The 23,270-nt window shown below is 43.3% G+C and overlaps 2 protein-coding genes across 2 annotated transcripts in view; one reads left to right on the forward strand and one right to left on the reverse strand.

The window, feature by feature from the left end:
• tnfrsf21 (tumor necrosis factor receptor superfamily, member 21) overlaps positions 1-674 on the reverse strand; it is a 47,871-nt gene extending 47,197 nt beyond the window's left edge. Inside the window, exon 1 of the mRNA XM_079571810.1 lies at positions 350-674. Within this exon, the coding sequence (XP_079427936.1) occupies positions 350-379 (30 nt within the window). The 5' untranslated portion in view covers positions 380-674. The remainder of the gene's footprint in view (positions 1-349) is intronic.
• Positions 675-15,251: 14,577 nt separating this feature from the next.
• Positions 15,252-23,270, forward strand: part of cd2ap (CD2-associated protein) — a 35,834-nt gene continuing 27,815 nt past the window's right edge. The window contains exons 1-2 of the mRNA XM_079572463.1: positions 15,252-15,568; positions 22,484-22,641. Coding sequence (XP_079428589.1) covers positions 15,565-15,568; positions 22,484-22,641 — 162 coding nt within the window. The 5' untranslated portion in view covers positions 15,252-15,564. The remainder of the gene's footprint in view (positions 15,569-22,483; positions 22,642-23,270) is intronic.

Here is a 23,270-nt window from a genome sequence, read left to right on the forward strand (position 1 = left end):
GCAGTGTGAAAGAGGCTGTGTGAGGTGATCTTGGGAACTGTAGCCCAGTGGGAAAACGTAGACAGAAGCCGACTGAGCTGAAACATCATCAACTGTCTGGACTCAAAAGGGACGCAGAGTTGTTGCGCCATTCTATTTCTGACACTATAAGGCTGAGAGATGATTGAGAATGTGAAACAAGCTATCCAAAAAAAAAGGCATAGTCTATGAAGGACAGGGGTTAGACAGCTGAGGCTCGCTCATCTCGAGATTTCTGTGAATGGGAAAACACGCACTGCGCCTTTATCTGGGAAGATGCTGGAATAGTCCTGAATGATGCGCGCAGAGGTGCCACGGCTCTGAAACTCACCACTGTGGATATACACGCCGCCGCTGCCATGGTATCTCTCTCCGTCCGAGCCGGTGCAGACCTCTCCTCACACCCGGGTCATCCTCGTCCTCCCGCGGCGGGTCTCATCGCTGGTGCTGCTGCTGTACCCGGAGGAGCCGGGCTGTCCTTGGCCGGTGTTGCGTGTGGGCGCGCGCGCCTGCGTTAGAGGTGACGGGTAGTCCTGGAGGGGGGCTAGCTTCTCCTGTACAGCCGGGCTCATTCCCATAGCGGAGCAGCGTGGCTCGCCTCGCCCAGTGTCCGGCTGAAGAGTGTGCAGTGCGGCTGTCCACTCCAATAACACGAACCCCCCCCTCACTCCCTTCCCTTACCCTACGCAGAGCGAGATCCTCCACAGCGAAGACGTCACCGGTGGGCGGGGACTACGGCAGGAGCGCGGCCAATCGGGGCGCAGTGTCAGCTGTGCACGTGTGTTTCATCCACAGACCGGAGTTAATCGCGCTCTCTGTGGAGTCTCCGAGGTGGGCAAAAGGAGCAGCTGCTTTGATAAACAAGGGGGCGATTGTCGTAAATTATACTGCTCGTTACATTTGAGCCCAAATGTGATAAAAACACAAGCAATGGCTGCCGTCGGTCCAGTCCATGGGTCTGATCGAGCCTGTCGGTCGGTGCACTGCCTGGTGAATGGCAACGGAAGCTGTGGTGATGTTGTAAAGTTATTTCGCTTAACTGATTTATTAATATAGGCAGTGTTGGGCAAGTTACTTTAAAACTGTGATATATTCTGAATTAGTAGTTACAGCTATAAAAATGCAATATGTTTGTATTGTATTACATATTACTGTTCAAAAATGTCTTGTGTAATGTAACTTTTGAGTTACTTTGGGAAAAATATAGACTGAAAATAGTAATAACGCCATCGAGCAAAGATTTCCTTTTCTTTCATTATCCTCATTCTCCATCCATCCATTTTCTTCCGCTTTATCCGGGGCCGGGTCGCGGGGGCAGCAGTCTCAGCAGAGATGCCCAGACTTCCCGATCCACACACACTTCCTCCAGCTGTTCTGACCCCGAGGCCACACCTCCTCCAGCTGTTCTGACCCTGAGGCGACACCAGGCCAGCTCGGAGACATAGTCCCACCACCGTGTCCTGGGTCTTCCACGAGGCCTTGTCCCACTAGGACATGCCTGGAACACCTCCCGCGGGAGGCGACCAGGAGGCATCCGGAACAGATGCCCGAGCCACCTCAGCTGCTCCTTTCGACGTGAAGGAGCAGCGACTCTACTCCGAGCTCCTCTCGGGTAACTGAGCTCCTCACCCGATCTCGAAGGGTGCGCCCAGACACCCTGCGAAGGAAACTCATTTCGGCCGCTTGTATTCACGATCTTGTCCTTTCGGTCATGACCCAAATCTCATGACCATAGGTGAGGGGGGGAACGTAGATCGATCGGTAAATCGAGAGCTTTGCCCCGACTCAGCTCCCTCTTCACCACGACAGACCGATACAGCGACCGCATCACTGCTGACGCCGCACCGATCCGTCTGTCCATCTCACGCTCCATCCGCCCCTCACTCGTGAACAAGACCCCGATATACTTGAACTCCTCCACTTCCTCATTCTCTAATGACTAATATATTCCGGTATTTTGTGTAGTAGTATGTTATATTCCTTAGACTAAAAGAGTTTTGTAACTCATTACTTTTGTAATACGTTACCCCCAACACTGAAGGCCTATTTATTTACAGTCAACAAAGCCATACATGGATATATATCACACCACGTTTAAAGTGCAAAGTCTAACTTTTAGAGATTTGGCTATTGTAACTTTATACCCATGTTACACAATTGATTTAGACTAGCCAAGAAGACATCTGACAAGTTTACACTATAATGGACAAGTCTGCCAAAAGGTCTATTCAAGCTAAAAGATTTACCATAGACCTTTTAAAACTAAAAAAAAAACCTCATTTGTAGATAAAAACAAGTCTATACCTGTGCGTGTCCTTGTTCCACAGTATATAAGTCTTGCTTACTGCATAGGTTTGTGTCTAAATAGAGTTTCAGGAAAGCATGGACATGTCTGAGCAATGTTCAGTCACATCCTGGACAGCTGCCACGTGCCGCCTGTTTGAAAAGTGCTGAGCCACAGCGCTCTGCTGAATAATTCAACAGCTGATATAGAACTGCGCCTTGTTTCTCATCTGTAAAGTGGACAGTGATCAGTGAATCGAGGAGGCGCCCACACTGTGAACACACCTTCTGGTTAAGGAAGTGCTTATTTGTCCAATGTGTAACTGTTCTCCCTCAGCGAAGGACATTCTCCAAAATCCTTCCTGTAAAGACACACTTTTTTTTAAGGAGCTCAATACAATACAATGTAAAACTTTCTAGCAAACCGGCAGTTATCAACAGCCTCCACAGACAGATAATTCAGACCATCCTAATATGACACAACTCTTCTGTGCTGCTTATTGGGGTCAAATCAAATTGCAGCCCCATTTTGCCACCCATTGTCCATCATCGACTTGCCTCTCTTTGTGCCTGGCTGCTCGACCTGTTCCTTTATCTACTACAGTCCGCTTCTACTTGAAATGAAATGTGCTGTTGCATTTAGATTTACACACAGAAGGCAGCCTCACAAAAAGAGCATTGGTTTTGATGGGAAGGCTAGCTGTTGCTTTAGTTCCATGTGTGTCAGTGGAACAAACGAGTCGCACTGAGCGGGGCATCCCTCGCCCATCTGTCGCATCGCGTCGTAAACAGCGACTGCACGAGCTGTGTAGCCCCGGACCACTCTGCAAATAGAAGCATGGAGCGGCAGTGCAAAGAAGCTGCACGTGAGGACATCAGCCAATCAGGGAGAAGACCGGCAGAGAGAGAGAGGGAGAGAGAGACTGGGAGAGAGAGAGGGGGAGAGAGAGAGAGAGAGACAGAGCAGAGAGAGAGGGAGAGAGGAGAGAGAGAGGAGGGAGATAGAGAGGAGAGAGGGAGAGTGGAAGAGAGAGAGAGGGAGAGAGAGGGGGGAGAGAGAGAGGGAGAGAGAGAGAGAGAGAGACAAAGTGGGAGAGAGAGAGAGAGGCAGAGAGAGGGGGGGAGATAGAGAGGAGAGAGGGAGAGTGGAAGAGTGGAAGAGAGAGAGAGGGAGAGAGAGGGGGGAGAGAGAGAGAGACAGAGCAGAGAGAGAGAGGGAGAGAGGAGAGAGAGAGAGAGGGGGGGAGAGAGGAGGGAGAGTGGAAGAGAGAGAGAGAGAGTGGGACAGAGGGAGAGAGAGGGAGAGAGAGTGGGAGAGAGGGAGAGAGAGTGGGAAAGAGGGAGAGAGAGGGAGAGAGAGAGAGAGTGGGACAGAGGGAGAGAGTGGGATAAGAGAGAGAGAGGGAGAGAGAGTGGGAGAGAGACAGAGCAGAGAGAGTGGGAGATAGAGGGAGAGAGAGAGAGAGAGTGGGAGAGAGAGGAGGAAGGAGAGGAGGGAGAGAGAGGGGGAAAGTGGGAGATAGAGAGGGAGAGAGAGGAGGGAGGAGAGAGGAGGGAGAAATAGAGGGGGGGAGAGTGGGAGGGAGTGAGAGAGTGGGAGAGAGAGAGCGAAGAGAGGGAGAGAGAGGGGAGAGAGGGAGAGAGAGGAGGAAGGAGAGGAGGGAGAGAGAGGGGGAAAGTGGGAGATAGAGAGGGAGAGAGAGGAGGGAGAAATAGAGGGGGGGAGAGTGGGAGAGAGAGAGCGAAGAGAGGGAGAGAGAGGGAGGGAGTGAGAGAGTGGGAGAGAGAGAGCGAAGAGAGGGAGAGAGAGGGGAGAGAGGGAGAGAGAGAGGGGGAGGAGGAGAGAGAGTGGGAGAGAGAGAGAGAGAGCAAAGAAAGGGAGAGAGAGGGGGAGGAGGAGAGAGAGTGGGAGAGAGAGAGAGAGTGGAGGGAGATATAGAGGAGAGAGGGAGGGAGAGAGAGAGAGTGGAAGAGAGAGAGAGGGGGAGAGAGGAGGGAGAGACAGAGCAGAGAGAGTGGGAGAGAGAGAGGGGGAGTGGGAGAGAGAGAGCTAGACTTGTTTGTTTTTGCTACGGGGAAAAGCACAGCTAGAACTGGGTCAGTGGGATATGATGGAGGGATAAATTAATAAATGATCTACTAAAATTTAGACAGAATGTTTAGACTGGATAATGACCGCCATGCAGAGAGCCATTAAAAAGCAAAAGAAGAAACATGCACTGATATACTTTATCTGATGTTCATATAATTAGATTGTTTTTTCTTATCTTTCATGCGTAAACTAACCAGGACAATACAGCAAAAAGGCCAAACTAATGTCACAAAGAAAAAGATCAAAATGTTATGAAAAGACTGAAAGTATTTTCAATTCAAAAATAAATAAAAGTTATCCATGAAATAATTTCCAATTTACTTCTTAGAGAAAGTGCAGTGAACTTCCCACAGTCGGTTTAGGCTGCTGCACAGATCTGATTATTCAGCCTATACTAAAAAGTCTCTCCCTTGTCTTCACACTTATATTTTTGATAGAATTAAAGTTTGTGCTATTTGTGTTTTCATTTGCTGAGATCACCACAAAGGGAGGGGTGGTGAGAAACCTGCTCTAAAAATCCACATTTGCTCCGGCACATGTGGAACCTGGAGTTTCGGATGATCAGAAAATGCATCACAATCATGTAAACCTCGCCCTTGATTTATTTTTCAAGAACCTACAAAAGGCCTGCAAATATGTTCTGATGGTACTAAAGAGCTTTAAGATCCCTTAAAACACATTAATAAAGCTTGATAGGCAGTAGTTAAATAAAAACTGTACTGCAGCCATGTGATAAGGGACACATTTCTCTTTGAAGAATATACTTTGAATTAACTTTGATTGGTTATCTGCGTGTGGGGTCTTTGTCATGACTTTTGGATAAATGATATTTATGTTTCTATAATCTATATACCACAAACCTTCATTATAGAAAGCATTACAATGTCCTTCTATAATGAGCCCAACAAACAGGACCTCTCATCACATGTGTACGGGCTGAAGCATAAGCATGTTCTGTTGGTGGTCTCGCTTTGATTTCAGAGGCTAAATTATGAGTCTTTGCTGCCGACTATACGCTACAATAAACAGCACTCCATCAAACTGAAGACTGCTTAAATGGGAGGGAGGGAGGGAGGGAGGGAGGGAGCGAGGGAGGCTCTTTAGTCTGTGATCCATTGCTCTTAACTAAGTTTCCAAACATTGCCAGAACAACAGAACATGTTGAAGGCTGACGTCGAAGAGGTGGATTAAAATATGAATAAGAGGCTTCCCAATAAAAATATACTTTAGCAAAATAAATGAAACTTCTTAGTAGTAGTAAGCACGAAACATAAGCGTCCATTTTTTTTCTCTTTCTTTTTCAATTATCCATCCACCCAGCATGCTATTTAAGGCGAGACACTGCAGGTGAATAGGGAAAAAATGTATATTTACAGATATCAATTTGAAACTTTTGCTGTAGATCACTGGCATAAATGTGAGAAAAAAATACATTGCAAGTTTTCTGTCATTTTATCTTTTCATATAAGAACAAGGTGTTTTATGCCTAAAAATGCCCCAAATTTCCCATCTTTTCGGCGACGAAATCTGAATAATGGATAGAGCTACATTCAAATGTATGGTTTCATTTTATTGGTAAATGAGCTACCAAGACTTTTTCAGAGGGGATTTTGGATTTCTTTTTTAGTTTTAAAATAAGCTGTTTTTTAGTGGAAAAATTTGTAAAAATGTAATTTTCGCCTTATTTTTTGACATTCAAAACTCAATAAATGGGGCTTAAGGGATTAAATAATAAAAAATCCCTCTGAAAAAATCTTCCAAATATTGTTCAGTCCAAGGCTGGAAAATGTGAAGTCTTTAGGTCCGACTGACGTGGACATAGTGTTGCCACAATGACAGAAAAATGTGTTTTGAGAAAAAGGCCCTTGAAATTGCATTCTCCCATATAAGTCTATGGGGGAACATTGAATCAGTGCAATATTTAAACATGTTTTTGTGAAGATTCAGTATATTTTTGATTTCTGGGTGAAAGCTTGTATGTTCAGAGACCAATTTGGCCCAAAACCTGAAAACTGAAAAAATTGAGCTTTGCCTGTAGTGTCTCCCCTTAAAAAGGTAGTGTTAGTATTGGATTACCAAAGTATTAAGTAGTCGTATTTGTATTACAATTGTTACTGAAAAGCTGGTAATATCATTATTTTATTTAAGTAACTATTGAAGCCAAAAACTTATTATGCATAAAATGTCAGAAGTTTAGAAAAACACCAGAGAATTTCAAATTCTGTCTGGTTATTATTTTGAGTTTATCCGGTCAGTTGTTGGTTAAGCGCCGTAAACAAGACTTTGAAAGTAATGTGACTAGAATCAGTAGTTGAATTGCTTTAAATGAGTAACCGCACCAACATTGATCCCCAAAGTCTAAATTGGTAGTAGTAGTAGTAGTAGTAGTAGTAGTAGTAGTAGTAGTAGTAGTAGTAGTAGTGGTAGTAGTAGTAGTCATAGAATATGCAGCTGACAGAAGGGCCTTCATGAGGTAAAATTGAGAATTGCAGGCTGGTCTCATACCGCCCTCTGCTGGAATTATCTAACAATTGCACTTTCACACATTAAGGCGAGACACTGCAGGTGAATAGAGAAAAAATGTATATTTACAGATATCAATTTGAAACTGTTGCTGTCGATCACTGGCATAAATGTGAGAAAAAAATACAATATTCTGTCATTTTATTCTTTTCATATAAGAACAAGGTGTTTTATGCCTAAAAATGCCCCAAATTTCCCATCTTTTTGGCGACGAAATCTGAATAATGGATTGAGCTACATTCAAATGTATGGTTTCATTTTATTGATGAATGATTTGCCAAGACTTTCTCAGAGCGGATTTAGGATTTCTTGTTTAGTTTTAAAATAAGCTGTTTTTAGTGGAAAATGTTGTACAAATTCAATTTTTGCCTCATTTTTTGACATTCAAAACGCAATAAACGGGGCTTAGGGATTAAATAATAAAAAATCCCTCTGAAAAAATCTTCCAAATCTTGTTCAGTCCAAGGCTGGAACATTTGAAGTCTTTAGGTCCGACTGACGTGGACATAGTGTCGCCACAATGACAGAAAAATGTGTTTTGAGAAAAAGGCCCTTGAAATTGCATTCTCCCATATAAGTCTATGCGGGAACATTGAATCAGCGCAATATTTAAACATGTTATTGTGAAGATTAGGCATGTTTTCTGTTTCCGGGTGAAAGCTTATATGTTCAGAGACCAATTTGGCCCAAAACCTGAAAACTGAAAAAATTTAGTTTTGCCTGTAGTGTCTCCCCTTAAACAGTAACTTCATAATGCTACATGTGATGTGGTCTGTTTTAAATACAAATAAAAGACACTGAGATGTGTGCACAATACATTCACCGTGATACGCAGTGTTTCTAGTGTATTTAGCACAATCAAACAAAGGTTTTCTGAAGTAGTTGCACTATACAGCCTCCATATTTATACCTGTGTTTTAACAAACAAAAGAAAATCATCTATTTCCATCTCACCAAATGCACATGACCTTTCTGAAAACTCCATCTGTGCAGCCAATATTACCCACAAGGGGGCGGTAGTGTAAAGTAACAAGTGTGCTTCTAAAAAAAGAAAAGAAAAGGGAAATAAAGAATGCTACAAGTAGGGCTACTCCTTTAGAATGACAGATTCTGCCTCTATTTTACTGCTACACAATTATACGAAGCCTATGGAACATCAATGTCAATAATTTTGTCAAAATCCGTTTTCTTAGTCTCAGTAGATGGTTCATTTTAGGGAATTATCCGTCATAGGCAGATTTGACACGGTGAAACATGTGAAAATGGAAGTCACAATTTTGCCTTATAACACATCGACGCTTTGTTCACTTTGAAATGACAAATAATGGACTAATTGAATTAAAAGTAAGGACACTGTCTGACTATATTCACTGAAAAGCAAAATGTATTTGAGTTTGAATTATATCCCAGGGGTTTGTATCATGAACAACAGTCAACTGCTTCCAGTATTCATTGATGTAACCAATGCACTACACTCTAGGCCCTACAACATTCATTATCAGGGGCGGACTGGCCATGTGTCCATTCTGTAGGATCACAGAAGGACCACTGGCTCTTGGGCCACCAGTCTAAATGTTCTCCTTAACCTCTTCAACCCCCGCCTTAACCGAGCTTTACCCAAATCTTAGAGCTTAAAAGCAAAGCATCAAAATAGCAACGAGTGAGCCAGAAAAGCAACAAAAATGTGACAAAAAAGTGACTAAGACGTGACGAAAACATGACAACAAAGCAACGAAATAAGCAGCGAAAAACCGACAAAAAACTGACGAAAACACAACGAAAAGCCACAAAAAAAGTGATGAAAAAACAACAAAAACATGCTGCAACAATGAACAAAAGGGTACGATCTGTATATGCTGCCGTTGGGCTCGATTTTTAGAAAATATCACATTTCCTTTCATTGCTTTGCCGATGACGTCCAGATTTACATGCCTCTTAAGTCAGAAAGCAGTTCAATGCAGTCTTTACAGAGCTGCCTCCAGGAAGTGAGAGACTGGCTGAAGATAAACTTCCTCAACCTAAATGAGAGCAAAACTGAAATTGTTTTGTTCGGCAATACTGAACAGACCTTTGATCTTGGTGTTCCCTTCAGCTCCCATGTAAGAAATCTTGGAGTCATGATTGACAGCTCTTTTAAATTTGACAAACAAATCAGCTCTGTGGTTAAAACAAGCTTCTTTCAGCTTCGATTGATTGCTAAAGTAAAACCATATCTGCCTTCTAACCAGCTGGAAAAAGTAGTCCACATGTTTATTTCTACACGTCTGGACTATTGCAATTCTCTGTACCACGGTCTTGATGCTGCATCCATTCGTCGTTTGCAACTCGTACAGAACGCAGCTGCACGGCTCCTAACAGGCATCAGGCGCTATGACCACATAACTCCTGTACTACAGTCTCTTCATTGGCTCCCGGTGCCCTTCAGGATACAATTTAAAATCCTATTGTTGGTTTTTAAATCACTGAATGGCCTGGCTCCAGAGTATCTGTCTGAAATGTTGACTTTGTATTCTCCTGTGAGAGCCCTGCGGTCATGTGACCAACAGCTTTTAACCTGTCCCCGCTCTAAGAAACAAACCCGAGGTGACAGAGCGTTTGCAGTCGCTGGACCCAAACTTTGGAACGAGCTCCCTTTGAGCATTCGATCAGCCTCATCCATTGAGAGTTTTAAGTCACTCTTAAAAACACGCCTCTATACATTGGCTTTTAACACGAGCTGAGTTGATCATTCCATGTTGTTATTTGTACTGTGTGTATGTATATATATATATTTGTCTCTCACTGAAACATGTACAGCACTTTGGGCAGTGTCAACTGTATTTTAAATGTGCTTTATAAATAAACTTTGACCTTGACCTTGACCTACAATCACTTTTGTAGGTCTTAGCTTTCAAATGAGGCGTTATGCTGTTGCTCTCCAGTGGAGAAGCTTTTAGATTTGGGTAAAACCGAACTGGAGGAGATGCACTCGGCTAAGACGTAAGAGGTTCACATATGTCTTTGTGGAAGTGCTGCGTTTACGCTTATTTGGGCCAGAGTCCAGGGCCCTTCTTCAGTCCCAGTCCGCCCCTGTTCATTATTCACTGTCAAAGTCATTTCTTTTTGGTTTCAGTAACAAAAAAGGAAAACGTTTTTTTGTCACATCCAAATCTTTTTCAGTGGGACTGTGATTCGATGCAAATAGGAAATGGTCTGTTTTTTCAACAACAATGAGGCGTGCTGTGAGTGCGGATACATTTGCATAGGATTTGTGTTTTTGTCGAGTGACGGGCTGTTGTTGACGTGGGTCCAACTTGGCTCCTGTGGGACGGATTTATGCACAAGCACTTCCGATATGCAGTTCTGGCAACAGCCTCTGCGCAACACTGTCGATGCACTGAGCTTAAAGTCAACGTTTGAAAAGCACATTAAATAGAAACCGACAGCCACCAATGCTTTTCTCTCCTGGCAAATGTGGGCTCACATCTCCCGTCAGCTATTTCTGTCCCAGTCACACAGTGAAACCTCCATCCACGCACTGCAGCCTCCTCTCGCACAACAACCAGCTTCTTATTGGGCTCATCTTTGTTTTTCTATTTGGTTTTCAGTTCCTCACCTTTCTGCTTCCATCTGTGGGATGAAAAGTGGGGAGAGATATTCAGCATAGTGTCAGAGCTAGACCAGGGGGGTAGGCAACATTAGGCCTGGGAGACAAAATCAGCCAACCTTCTAAGAACCTCTGGCCCTTAAGACGATTTCTAGTAATATTATTTCACAAATCAGAGAATGCCTGTTAAAGTACGCTAGAAATGTGAAAATGTAGCAACAATGTAACTTGTAAATTGTAATGTAGAAAAGGTTAAATGAATTGGACTGGGTTTGGGTAAAGTTGAGGACAAGCAAACTAAAACATGCAGGAGCGCTGCTTGGATATCCTTGTTTTTTTCAAAAATCTAACTTTGGTGCTCTTCAGTGCAGGGGTCAGCAATTGACTTTAAAAAGATACAAATCCGAGGCACTCAAAGAAAAAGTGCTGGTGAAAGAAGATGTTTGTATATAAATATGTAATAATGTAAATAATTTGTAGATATTTGTATATCATCCTGATATGTATTTTTGTATTCCTTGTATTCTGAAATCCTGCTCATAGGATGCACTGCATCAGCTGACTGAGTTCCAGCCCCTATGGGTCATGTGACCACTTCATTCAGTTTAAAAGCTGCTCACACATCACTCGAGTCCTGCCCTGACGAAGGCCTATATGGCTGAAACGTGTAGGCAATGTTTTAATCTAATGGCCATGCTGCAATAAAGGCCTTTTACCAGCACATTTGCTTTGAGTGCCTCAGTTTTGTATCTTTTTAAATTAAAGTTGAGGACATTTTGCTTCTAGTCACAGAAGCATCTTCTTAGCTTTTTTTGTAGAGGAGCTGAGCAGCTCTTTCAGTGGCAGACTGAGACAGCCTCACTGCTGTCAGACTGTACATCAAAACTGTAAAGTAACATGTGCAATAACCCCTTTGCAAAACTACGTGCAATAATCCCTGCATCAGCGCCACTTTATTCTCTATTAGCGTCACTTATTGACAACCTGCACCGGGACTGTAACTTTACACCCTGATATTCTACTTTGTATAGTCAGTTCTATCTTAATGTCTTTCTTTTCTTGTTTCTTTTTCTTTTCTTATTGTTTATATTCCTGCCCCTTAAGATTTTTACTCCTACTCGTTGTACATAAGATACCTCTTTTTCTACTGTTTAACGGTTTGCACGTTTCCTGTTTATTTTGAACACTCTGAGAGATCTTGAGAGCCGAATGTAACATGTGAATCTCTCCATTGTGAGATCAATAAAGGATTATCTTATCTTTTCGGTCATAAAAAGACGTGACCGAAAGAGCTAAAAAAAAAAATGCTTTCCCGAAACCCAGTCCAGTTGATGATTTAACATGTTCTACGACGGATACTCCCTGGATGAATGAGAGCCTTCACAAACTTATCAATAGTAAGAAATGTCATCTCATTAAAAAAATATCTCAAATTATTCTGATACGTCATCAGAATAATTCAATAACTTAATGTAGTTCTTGTAAGTTACTGTATAATGCGACATGTTAATCACGTGTTGTCATTTCCCAGTATCACTTTTCTCTACACCCTTTTTACACAAAAGGCTTCTGTGTGTTTGTTTAGGCACTGATAAGACCTGTGCAGTGGGTATTCACACACCATGAACATGTCCTTGTGCCGCGGCCTCAAGGTCAGGCCTGGCTAAAGGCCTGCCTCGTTCAAACAGGGCAGTGTGATCCTGCATAATGTCTGGTGCTGGTTGGAGAATCCAGAGAAAGAGACACCGGCTGAATGGGGGTGTAAAGAGAGATGCATGTTATTAAAGTCATGTTAAACAGCTAAAACTGCTGGGGCAAATGCATAAAATTAGTTTCATGCACCTTGTTGGACCCGGGCCCATAAAGCCGGGTTTGTCAACAGCCTTCAATATCCGAAGGCCCGGAAAATAGTAATTCTAGGTGTCTGATAGGCTGACCACGTATGCCTCATGAAAGAAAATACTGAGGTCTTCCCTTTGTCTGAGATTAGGGATACTGGTGGCCCACTGGTGAAAACTGTTGTGTCCTTAACCCCTTATTACCTGCCTCAAACGGGTCAATTTTCTCTGCTTCGGCTTTACCCAAATCTAAAAGCTTCTTGACTGGAGCTTACAGACTTTAGGCCACAGTGTAACGCCACATTTGAAAGCTAAGATCTGCAAAACGGACGCTAAGGGAACTGCATTTTTATCACATCAGGGAGAAGACCGGCAGAGAGAGAGAGAGAGTGGGAGAGAGAGAGAGGGGGAGAGAGAGAGGGGGAGAGAGAGGGGGAGAGAGAGAGGAGGGAGAAATAGAGGGGGAGAGAGAGTGGGACAGAGGGAGAGGGGGAGAGAGAGAGGGGGAGAGAGAGAGGGAGAGAGAGTGGGAGAGAGAGGGAGAGAGTGGGAGAGAGAGGGGGAGAGAGAGAGGGGGAGGGAGAGAGAGTGGGAGAAATAGAGGGGGAGAGAGTGGGAGAGAGAGGGAGAGAGTGGGAGAGAGAGGGGGAGAGGGAGAGAGAGTGGGAGAGAGAGAGGGGGAGAGAAAGAGAGAGAGAGGGGGAGAGAGGGGGAGAGAGAGAGGGGGAGAGGGAGAGAGGGGGAGAGAGACAGAGCAGAGAGAGTGGGAGATAGAGAGGGAGAGGAGAGAGAGAGAGAGAGAGAGAGTGGGAGAGAGAGAGAGGGAGAGAGAGTGGGAGAGAGAGAGAGGGGGAGAGAGGAGAGAGACGGGTCAATTTTCAAACGGGTCAATTTTCTCTGCTTCGGCTTTACCCAAATCTAAAAGCTTCTTGACTGGAGCTTACAGACTTTAGGCCACAGTGTAACGCCACATTTGAAAGCTAAGATCTGCAAAACGGATGCTAAGGGAACTGCATTTTTATCACATTTTTGACGTAAACATACATATTTTACCCTCTTACCACCCGCCATAACATGAGTGCATTTTCCCCAGTTCGGCTTTTGATTATTATTTTTTTGATCGGCATCATCAGCAAAAAGAACGGGAAAGGCGGTCGTAGAAACAGAAGCAAAATCATTAATGTAAATAATAAATAATAGTGGTCCCAAAATTGAACCTTGTGGTACACCATACTCCACGGAATTCCTTTTAGATTCATGGTTTTTTTATACTGGGCTTTACCCAAATCTAAAAGCTTCTCGACTGGAGATCAACAATGTAACGCCTCATTTGAAAGCTAAGACCTACAAAAGTGATGGAAACTTTTTGTCACGTCGCCACATTTTGGTCATATTTTTGTTGTTTTTTCAGCAATTTTTTCTATCATTTTATTATCTTTTCATCCCCTTTTTCTCGCTATTTTGATGCTTTTCTTTATAGCTCTTAGATTTGGGTAAAGCTCGGTTGAGGCGGGACTGGTGGCCCTTCTGTTGCTCTTCCAGAACGGACATATGGCCAGTCCGCCCCTGCTTTCTAAATCAAAACACAAAACACATACCTTGCCTCGAGTTTCTTGATGGAAAGGCGCTTGACACGTTTTCTTACAAACACAAAACAAAAATGCAGGTTTGGGCACTCAATTATGCACAAAAAAAAATCTGGTTTTACTTGTTTCGTTACTTTGACTGTAGCATTTCTTTTCTTATTATGGCACAGCATGCTCACAAATGTGTTTAAATTATAACCCACAGCGTTAAAACGTTGCAATAATAGTATCAACATCACAATATTCAAGTATTCAATCGGTGTCACAATTCTTTTCCTCATATCCAGCAGCTCTAATAATAGTAATAATACCTTTAATTTGTAAAGCTCTTTACATGGAAATCTCAAAGTGCCAGGGGCGGACTGGGACTGATAAACAGCCCTGGACTCTGACCAGCCTGCCCCAAATTAGCGTAATTGTGACACTTCCACAAATACATATTTTACCCTCTTACCGCCCGCCATAACATTAACGCGTGCATTTTCCCTAGTTCAGCTTTTTATTATTATTTTTTTGATTGGAATCATCAGCAAAAAGAACGGGAAAGGTGGTCGTAGAAACAGAAGCAAAATCATTAATGTAAATAATAAATAATAATGGTCCCAAAATTGAACCTTGTGGTGCACCATACCCAAATCTAAAAGCTTCTCGGCTGGAGAGCAACAATGTAAAGCCTCATTTGAAAGCTGAGACCTACAAAGTGATGGTAACGTTTTGTCAAGTCGCCGCATTTTTTTGTCATAGTTTTGTTGTTTCTTCATTACCTTTTTGTTGTGTTTTTGTCACTTTTTTTTTGTTATGGTTTTGTCGCGCTTTTGTGGCCTTTCCGTCGCTTTGTTGTCGTGTTTTTGTTGACTTTTCATCACATTTTTTTGTCACTTTTTTTTGTTGCTTTTCTGGCACATTTTTGTTTTGTTTTCATCCTCGTCTTTGTCGCTATTTTGATGCTTTTCTTTTTAGCTTTTAGATTTGGGTAAAAGCTCGGTTAAGGCGGGACCGGTGGCCCCAGAGCCAGTGGCCCTTCTGTGCTCTTCCAGAATAGACATATGGCCAGTCCGCCCCTGCAAAAGTGCTACAACACAAGTAAAAACTGACAATAATAAAAGCACACAAAAAGCTGCTTCCTTCTCAACCCCCCTCTTGACTCACTGCAAGCCTAGTACTGACACTTTGTTTTGAGCCTCTTTTCTGCAGATCAGGGTGAGGAGCAACCACCACCACCACCCCCCCCACCCCCCATTCTCGCGGGACTATCCTGTCTCGGAGCTTCCTGACAGTTTGTATTTTGGTGACAGTTCAGGCAGCAGAGACAGCAGCAGCAGCAGCGAGGGCAAGTCCAAGAAAGGTGGAGACTCTGTGCAACTTCCTGCACACACAGTGATCTCCAAGCACAGCCACCACCACCATCACCACCACCACCACCGCCGCCGACAGGAAAGCTGGCTGCCCCTGGAGACGAATGGATATACCCTTTGCCTAACTACTTTTACCCGCTCTACATCGAAACGGAACACCTTTAATCCCCCACCACCACCACCACCACCACCACCCACCCATACCTGGCTAAAGCTAAGTTAGCCGTGGTGGCGCTACTCCTGCCCGATAAGTGACTCCCAAGTCGTTAGACGAAGGACAGGAATGGGTGAGTGTGTGTTTTTTTTTTCTTCTTTCCTTTTTTCCGTGATGTGGCGCTTTACTTTTTTCGCACACACGCCAGCCACGCTTTCTTCCTTACGTAACCGTGCAGAAATGACCGACGTGCACGTTTCTTTTGTACCAAATGTCACGCGGCGGAACCGTTGCTACGAATAAGGCAGGGAATGTTGATAGTTAGCCTGTTAGCATAGCCCCGCTAACTGCTGCCCGTCTTGTGGGATAACGCTCCGTCCCCTGCCTCCTCTTGCTCATGTTTAATGCGCTTTAACGTGCAAAATAAACCCCCATCTGTCACACAAACGCCTCGGTTTGGCATTTCGACATTGTGGTGTTTGCATTTCTAAACTTTGAGCTTGTTTTGGGATACTTTTTGGTGCGTCCTTGGTTGCTCCTCTTCTTCTTCTACTACTCCTTCTTGACAGGAAACCTCAGGCGTCAGGACAAGCTCTTGTAAAAAGCCGTCCACTTCCTCTACGATGTGCTTTTCTCAGCTGATAAAAGGCCCCTGCGATGTTGGGTTTAGATTTAGAGTTTACATTCTTTCCCATTCGTGCAACATCCTCCTTATTCCCACGCCCCGGCAGTCTTCGCCCTGTTACTGTAATGACATGAGTTGCACCTCCGCGCACACCGCAGTCTACTTTGTTTCAGGGGCTGCTGCTGCTTTGGTGAATCACGACCTTTTCAAACGTGTATTTTTTTTTTTTTTGTTGCCTCCACAAGGCAAAGAGCGATACTGTTATCTCGTGTCGCGCGTGCATCTTGAAAACCTGCCACACTCTCTGCCCGAAGTTGCAGCTTGTGGTTCCACTGCGCCTCTGCTGCGGTGCTATGTTGTGAAACAGGTTTTTGTAGTTTTCGCATAGCTTTCTGCTGTGTCAAGTTAAAGATGGTTATAGTGCGACCTAAGTCAGAGCATAACGATGGTTCTCACTAGCACAGAATCTACAGATCCAGAATAAAGCTGCAATTCAACAGTCTGGTGAGCAAAAGCATTTATTACAGTGCAATGTACACACCGAGTTAGTTAATAAGCACTATATGGAGTCCGTTTTAAGCTTATGCTGTTAATATCAGTGCTCATTATCACCCTGTTTTGCTCATTGACCACTTCTTGCTTCTCCTAATAGATTTAAACAGGCCAGCCCCTATTAAAGGAACATTCAATTTGAATGAAAAACAATACAACGTTCAAGATTGCAGAAGGACACAGTCGAGTTTCAAGTTTAATGGTTTTGTACAGCCCAATGTCACAACAGAAGTCGCCTCACAGGGCTGCACCAAACATCAAGGCAATAAAACAGAGCAATAAATATGACAATTAAAAGTTCAGGTGAATCCAGGCAAATATAATGTCCAATAGGAGGTAGCGACGAGCGGCGTGGGCGTCCCCCGTCCTTAGACTCTCCAGCGCGGCAAGGAAAAACTCAAAAACCCGGCAGGAGATAAGAGAAACCTTGGGGAGAACCACAGAAGGAGAGATCCACTCCCATGGACGGACAGGTTGTAGAGACCCAGGGCCGAAGGATCCCTCAGCAGATGGGCCAAGATCACAGACCGTCCAGTCCTCATGAAATACCCCCAAAGCATTTAAGGGAAAAGGCCACCGTTTTTCCATACTGTGTTCCAATGTTCTTGCCTGAGCTTAGACGAGTTGATACGTACCTGTCTGGTCTTTGTTCGTGCCTGTGAAAGACCGTGGTAGCTTCCAACTTCACCCCCGTTTGGAGCTATAGGAATATACTGGGAGAGGCCAAATGCTAGCAACATCTTTGGTTGATATTCGTGACTGAGGGCACGCACAAAGACCGGACAGGTAAAGCATCAACTCGTCTAAGCTCAGGCAAGAACTGTGTGCCCTCAGTCACGCAAAAAGACCAAAGATGTTGTTAGCATTTGGCCTCTCCCAGCATATTGCTATAGCTCCAAACAGGGGTGAAGTTAAAAGCGCCCCCGCTCTTCCACGGGCTCACACAAAGACCAGACATGTACATATTTTATGGTACTTTGTTTGTCGCTGATCCAAAAATTTCAATGGTTATATTTAGATGACTGCTTTATAATTTGTCATTGTTTCGAAGTAAGAATATGCGTGTGAAACTTTCACTTCTTGTTCCACTAAAGTGCTCCCACTATTGTTTTAAATGACTTTAGTAATCTAATGTCCTCGTTTGCTGCACGGTGCAGTAGGCTGACGGCAGTTCTCGGTTCTCCTCCGTGCGGTGTGGCTCTGTGTTGTGCAGATCTGTGTTTGAACATGTCTGCACTCACAGAGACCCTCGCTTTTTGTTTGCTTTGACTACATTCACATCTGTGGGCTGGAATTTACCTACACAACCCATCAGTGCCTCTCATACCGCACTCTGAACCAGTTTGTGCTGCAAGGCGAACTATTTCCAGCAGATTACTGTGAGATAAGAACATGGAAGTGTGATTGCATTGACACTATTAAAAGTAGTTTTACTGAGCTTTTCTTTAAGTTGGATTCACTTTCCGTCATTTCAAGGCCCTGTTGCGCTAATGTAGGTTAAGTGTCACTTATGGCTCTTGACATTTGGTTGGATACAATATTCAACTTTAGCCGTCTTAAGTATGTGTGAAGTGTAAACTTCTCATAGGTCAATTATGTCGTCATACGAGAGTTGCACATGTAAAGTAAAACAAAACAAAACTGTGCAGCAGTTCAGGTTATGAAACGTGGCTACGATCACCAAAGTTTGTGCAAATTTCAGGCTCGTAGCTTTGTTTCTTTCACAATATGATGATGTGCTACACCAATGGTTCCCCCCAAACCTTTCACCTTCAGTGGCACCACATACAATCTCTAAATGGGACTAAATTATAGCTAAACTAAGTGTAAAACATGTCTAAACCAGAAAGACATCCAACTTCACATGCATTACCAAAGCATAAATGAAATGTTTTCCAATCCAGAGATGTCTGTGCAGTATAGAACCTTTTGCAAGTTGCTCTTAATATCTTTTAATCGTTTTTCCCCCCGCTTTCCAACATACAGATAGACAATGGTAGTACTCAGGCCTTGAATGACCGCTTGATGAGCTCCTGCAGTCATAATCTGAGCTAATATTTACCTACGTGTGTGTCACTGGACACACATTGGTACATTTACAAGATATCCCGTTGAACAATTCCGGGGTTACTGGGTCATTTATTGTCCCTGTTTTGTGTCATATTGAGTTACACTTGTAAAGTTATGTGCATGTTGCATGTTGTTCTCGTAGGTGCCTGGCTTTCCTCTGCTCCTCACTGATAATTGAATAGTAACATGGTTAAAAGTATCCAAACCCTGTAGTAAAAGTGTGTTGTGTAATAGGGATTTCCCTGTGTGTCAGCAGCTCTCAGGTCAGTGGAATGCTCTCGGAAGGAGCTTGGCCTGAGCCGCTCCGAGTGGCCTTCTGTGCTTCCTCCCTCACTTCCTTCCTCTTTCTTTCAACCTCTCCTCTCACTTTTCCTGTCCGTGCCCGAGCAACGTCCAGCCACATCCAACACTGACGAGGAAAGGTCAAAACAGACACTTTTGCTCAATTATAGGAAAAAAACAAACATTTGTTTTGTTTACAAATTTCAAAAAGCCACCACCAGGATTAAACTCTTATGATCTGAGACTTCCATCAATGGATTTCTTCTTCCCTGATGGCACAGGCTTATTCCAAGATGACAAAGCCAGGATTCACATTGTGAAAGAGTGGATCAGGGAGAACACAACATTATTTTCACTCACGGATTGGCCGCCAAAGAGTCCAGATCTTAACCCCATAGCTTTGTAAATGGTAAATGGTCTCAACTTATATAGCGCTTTTCCACCTACATTGGGCACTCAAAGCGCTTTACAGCAAGGATCCACTCACCCATTCATACTCTCATTCATACACCAATGCACGCAGACACTGGGGGCAATGTGGGTGAGGTGTCTTGCCCAAGGACACAACGACAGTCTGCACTTTCAGGAGGTGGGATTTGTGCAGTGGTCACGCTTTCCCATCAATGAATGTGACACTGGATCTTTTGACATTGCAAAAGCTATGCTGTGTGCTGTATTGAAAGCTAAAGGTGACCATGTTTGATGGAAACTTGTTTTTGGTCGGGCAGTGTACTAAAAAGTATGTTTAGTTGTCCTGCATTTAAACCGAACATTGATGAGCTGAATAGAATCTGAGTGTCTTTCTGATGGGAGCGGGGCTTTCGCAAGTGCGCATTAAACACATTGCAAAGTTAGCATTCTATCTTTTTTTATCAGGTGAATTTTACCCATGAGTAAAATAATTTAATATACATTGATTTGATTGTGTGTTAGTTGTAGTCAGTCTTCATTCTGCCATAGAGCAGAATCAGAGTTTTTAAAGAGGGGAGCTGATAAAGAAAGTACTTGATGGAGGTATGGTAGACACAGCACCCACACACTGTAACAGACCGAGCATCATGAGTCAGACTGCTGACCAACTGTGAAAGATATGATCTGCAAGAGGACGAGCATAAAATAATGTACAGATAGGAGCTGAATGCACAATCATAAAAGCATAATGTCACAGAGGTTATTTTGCTTTTATAATGAGCATTATTTGCTGCCCTATCGCCAGAATACTAGCTAGATCTGCCTTATTATGCGTTAACATTTGTTTCCTCAATTTTTTTTTCCTCTCTTCTTGTTCTTCTTGTGTCATGATGAATCAGTCGTGACCATTCTGTTGTCAGTGCCCTGTCTGGTTTGCGCTCTGGCTATAAAAGATTTAAACATCCTAATGTAGTTCTGGTACAAGCCCCGCTGAGTGCCGCAGAACATGCTGTAATTTTGGATTCCCGGAGAGGAGTTTTGAGGACATTCTTCAGGGCAAACCTTCAAACAGAGATGAGCTGACAATCATTCTATTAAAGTAAGATACACCAAAACAAACTACTAAACTAAAGTAGTCGCCCTTAGAGAATATGCTTTGGGTGCCCATTGTTTAATACATCAGCATTTGTAGTGTTCTTAGGAATAGTAACCCCTGAGTCACATTTAAAGCCTCTCCCTCCTCATGGTTTGGCCCATGATTTGTGCTGATTTGCTGTTAATAGTTGAAGAATGACTCTGATCTCTTGTAGACTGTGATCTCTGACTGGTCACACCACTCGGCTGCAGATCTAAAGTATGTGAAGAATCCTCTGGACACTCCCAGCAGGTGTCACAACTTCTTCACCAGATTAAAGCGGCTGTACCCATTTTGCAACTCAGAATACTGTGAAGTTCATTTTAGCTTCTTGCAGTGTGTTGCATTTGCAAACATTTATGGGAAAAAGAAGCGAGCACTTCTGCATTTTATGAACTATTTTTACCGTCAGACTAGTGACACTTTGACCTGATTAATTGCTGTAGAAGCTTGGTGACAGAAATGTGAAGCAATCGGGTGCATTATGACCATTTGTCATTTTGTCTATTGCAAACCCCCCCCCCTAAAAAACAGGAATTTTCAAGTCCCTGGTGTTTTTTGTGGATTTTTTAGCTCTCTGCTCTGTCGACACATCTCTCACAGACCACGCCGCCTGCTGTGTGTGAAGGAGCAGCGCAGACTGTGTACCTGCTGCATGTTTAGTGAGGCATTTCCTCTGGATCAGACCCAGGCTGTGTGCTCTGCTGTAACCGGCCGGCTGCTGTCGCTGCACATGGCAAATAAACAGACTCTGAGCCAAACAGTTTAGAAGAAGCAGGAAGTGAATAGTAGCTAGAATGTATGATGTAAATCCAATCAAAGTACTACTTAAGGATTATGTCTTAAAGGAATAGGCCACCGTTTTTACATACTGAGATGTGTTCTTACCTTAGCTTTGACGAGTTCTTTAGGACCTGTCTGGTCTTCCCCCGTGCCTTCAGTCACGTAAACACAGCGCAGACGGCGTTAGCATTTAGCCTCTCCCTCTCTCCTCTATAGCTCCAAAACAGGTCAGGATAGAAGCTACCAAGCTCTTCCACGTTTTCCCTATTTAAATATGGTTACGTGAAGTGTTCCACTACAAAGTATAATTGCACAAAATTAAACAATGTGGATTTTCTAAGCGGATAAAAGGGGGGACTATATTGTAAGGCGTAATAATACCAGGAGTAATTTGGCATCCGCGCAGTAAAGTGAAGATTACTGCGCAGTAAAGTGAAGATTACTGCGCAGTAAAGTGAAGATTACTGCGCGGATTTCAAACTACTCCTGGTATTATTACGCCTTACAATATAGTCCCCCCTTTTATCCGCTTAGAAAATCCACATTGTTTAATTTTGTGTAATTATACTTTGTAGTGGAACACTTCACGTAACCATATTTAAATAGGGAAAACGTGGAAGAGCTTGGTAGCTTCTATCTTGACCTGTTTTGGAGCTATAGAGGAGAGAGGGAGAGGCTAAATGCTAACGCCGTCTGCGCTGTGTTTACGTGATTGAAGGCACAGGGGAAGACCAGACAGGTCCTAAAGAACTCGTCATATCTCGGTATGTAAAAACGGTGGCCTATTCCTTTTAAATAAAAGTGACGTGGGTAGTGATAAAATGCATTGTTTGGAAATAGTATTCAGTGAGCCTACGTTTCTCAGAAATGGAAAAATATCAATAAATAAATCCATTATTCAGGTTTTTGCTTCCTTATTTTCTTAAAGCTCAGTTTAATCTATTCAAATCATTTCTCTGTTTCTAAAAATATTTTGCATCTTCTTTGCAACAAGTCTGCTGTTGAGCTTCTAGTGTCACAGATGGATGAAGTGCTGCTACTAAAAAAAGAAAAGAAAAAGAAACCCCGTCCAACAAAATATCACCAACGCGCAGCAAGTTGTCCGTAATTGAGTCAATCCACTTTTTCTGATACAAATCTGTAATTCCATAAAAGACAAACGAGCCTAACCTCCTGACCTGTCTGTGCAGAGGTGGTGGCGGAGTACGAGTACGAGGCCCTCCACGAGGACGAGCTGACCCTTCACCCCGGTGACGTCATCAGAAATGTGCGCTGCATCGAGGAGGACGGCTGGATGGAGGGAGAGCTCAACGGCAGGAGGGGGCTGTTCCCGGACAACTTTGTCAAGGTGCGCCTCAATTGTTGTTCTTTTTACTCTTTTGTTTGCATACTACTGATCATCAGAGGTTTCTGCGCTGTATTTTTGAAAGTATTTGCACTTTAACAATCCTACATATTCAGTCTTTCTCTTAAATGCAGAGTATGTGAGATAAAAAACAGGTCTGTCTCCGTAGATATCAGGCACACATAGGTAAACAAAGGACTAACCCAACGCCTGAACACAATTTTGTTGTGCAATTGTACAATGACAAATAAAGCACTTACTTACTTACTAATATTGCTTTTTCTGGTAACTTTTGTAATGTAATACTGATCATTTTTAAAAGCCACAGAAACCTTTCACATGATGCAAAAGTTGTTTCTTTGTACTGTAAGATAATGTGCAAATTGTTTATCTCCCACTTCTCCTGTAACTCCAATATAAAAATCACTCAGAACAACCCTTGCTTAAAGGAATAGGCCACCGTTTTTACATACTGACATATGTTCTTACCTTAGCTTTGACGAGTTCTTTAGGACCTGTCTGATCTTCCCCCGTGCCTTCAATCACGTAAACACAGCACAGACGGCGTTAGCATTTAGCCTCTCCCTCTCTCCACTATAGCTCCAAAACAGGTCAAGATAGAAGCTACCAAG

This window comes from Gobius niger (assembly GCF_951799975.1).
Source record: "Gobius niger genome assembly, chromosome: 15".
NCBI classification, from domain to species: Eukaryota; Metazoa; Chordata; class Actinopteri; order Gobiiformes; family Gobiidae; genus Gobius; species Gobius niger.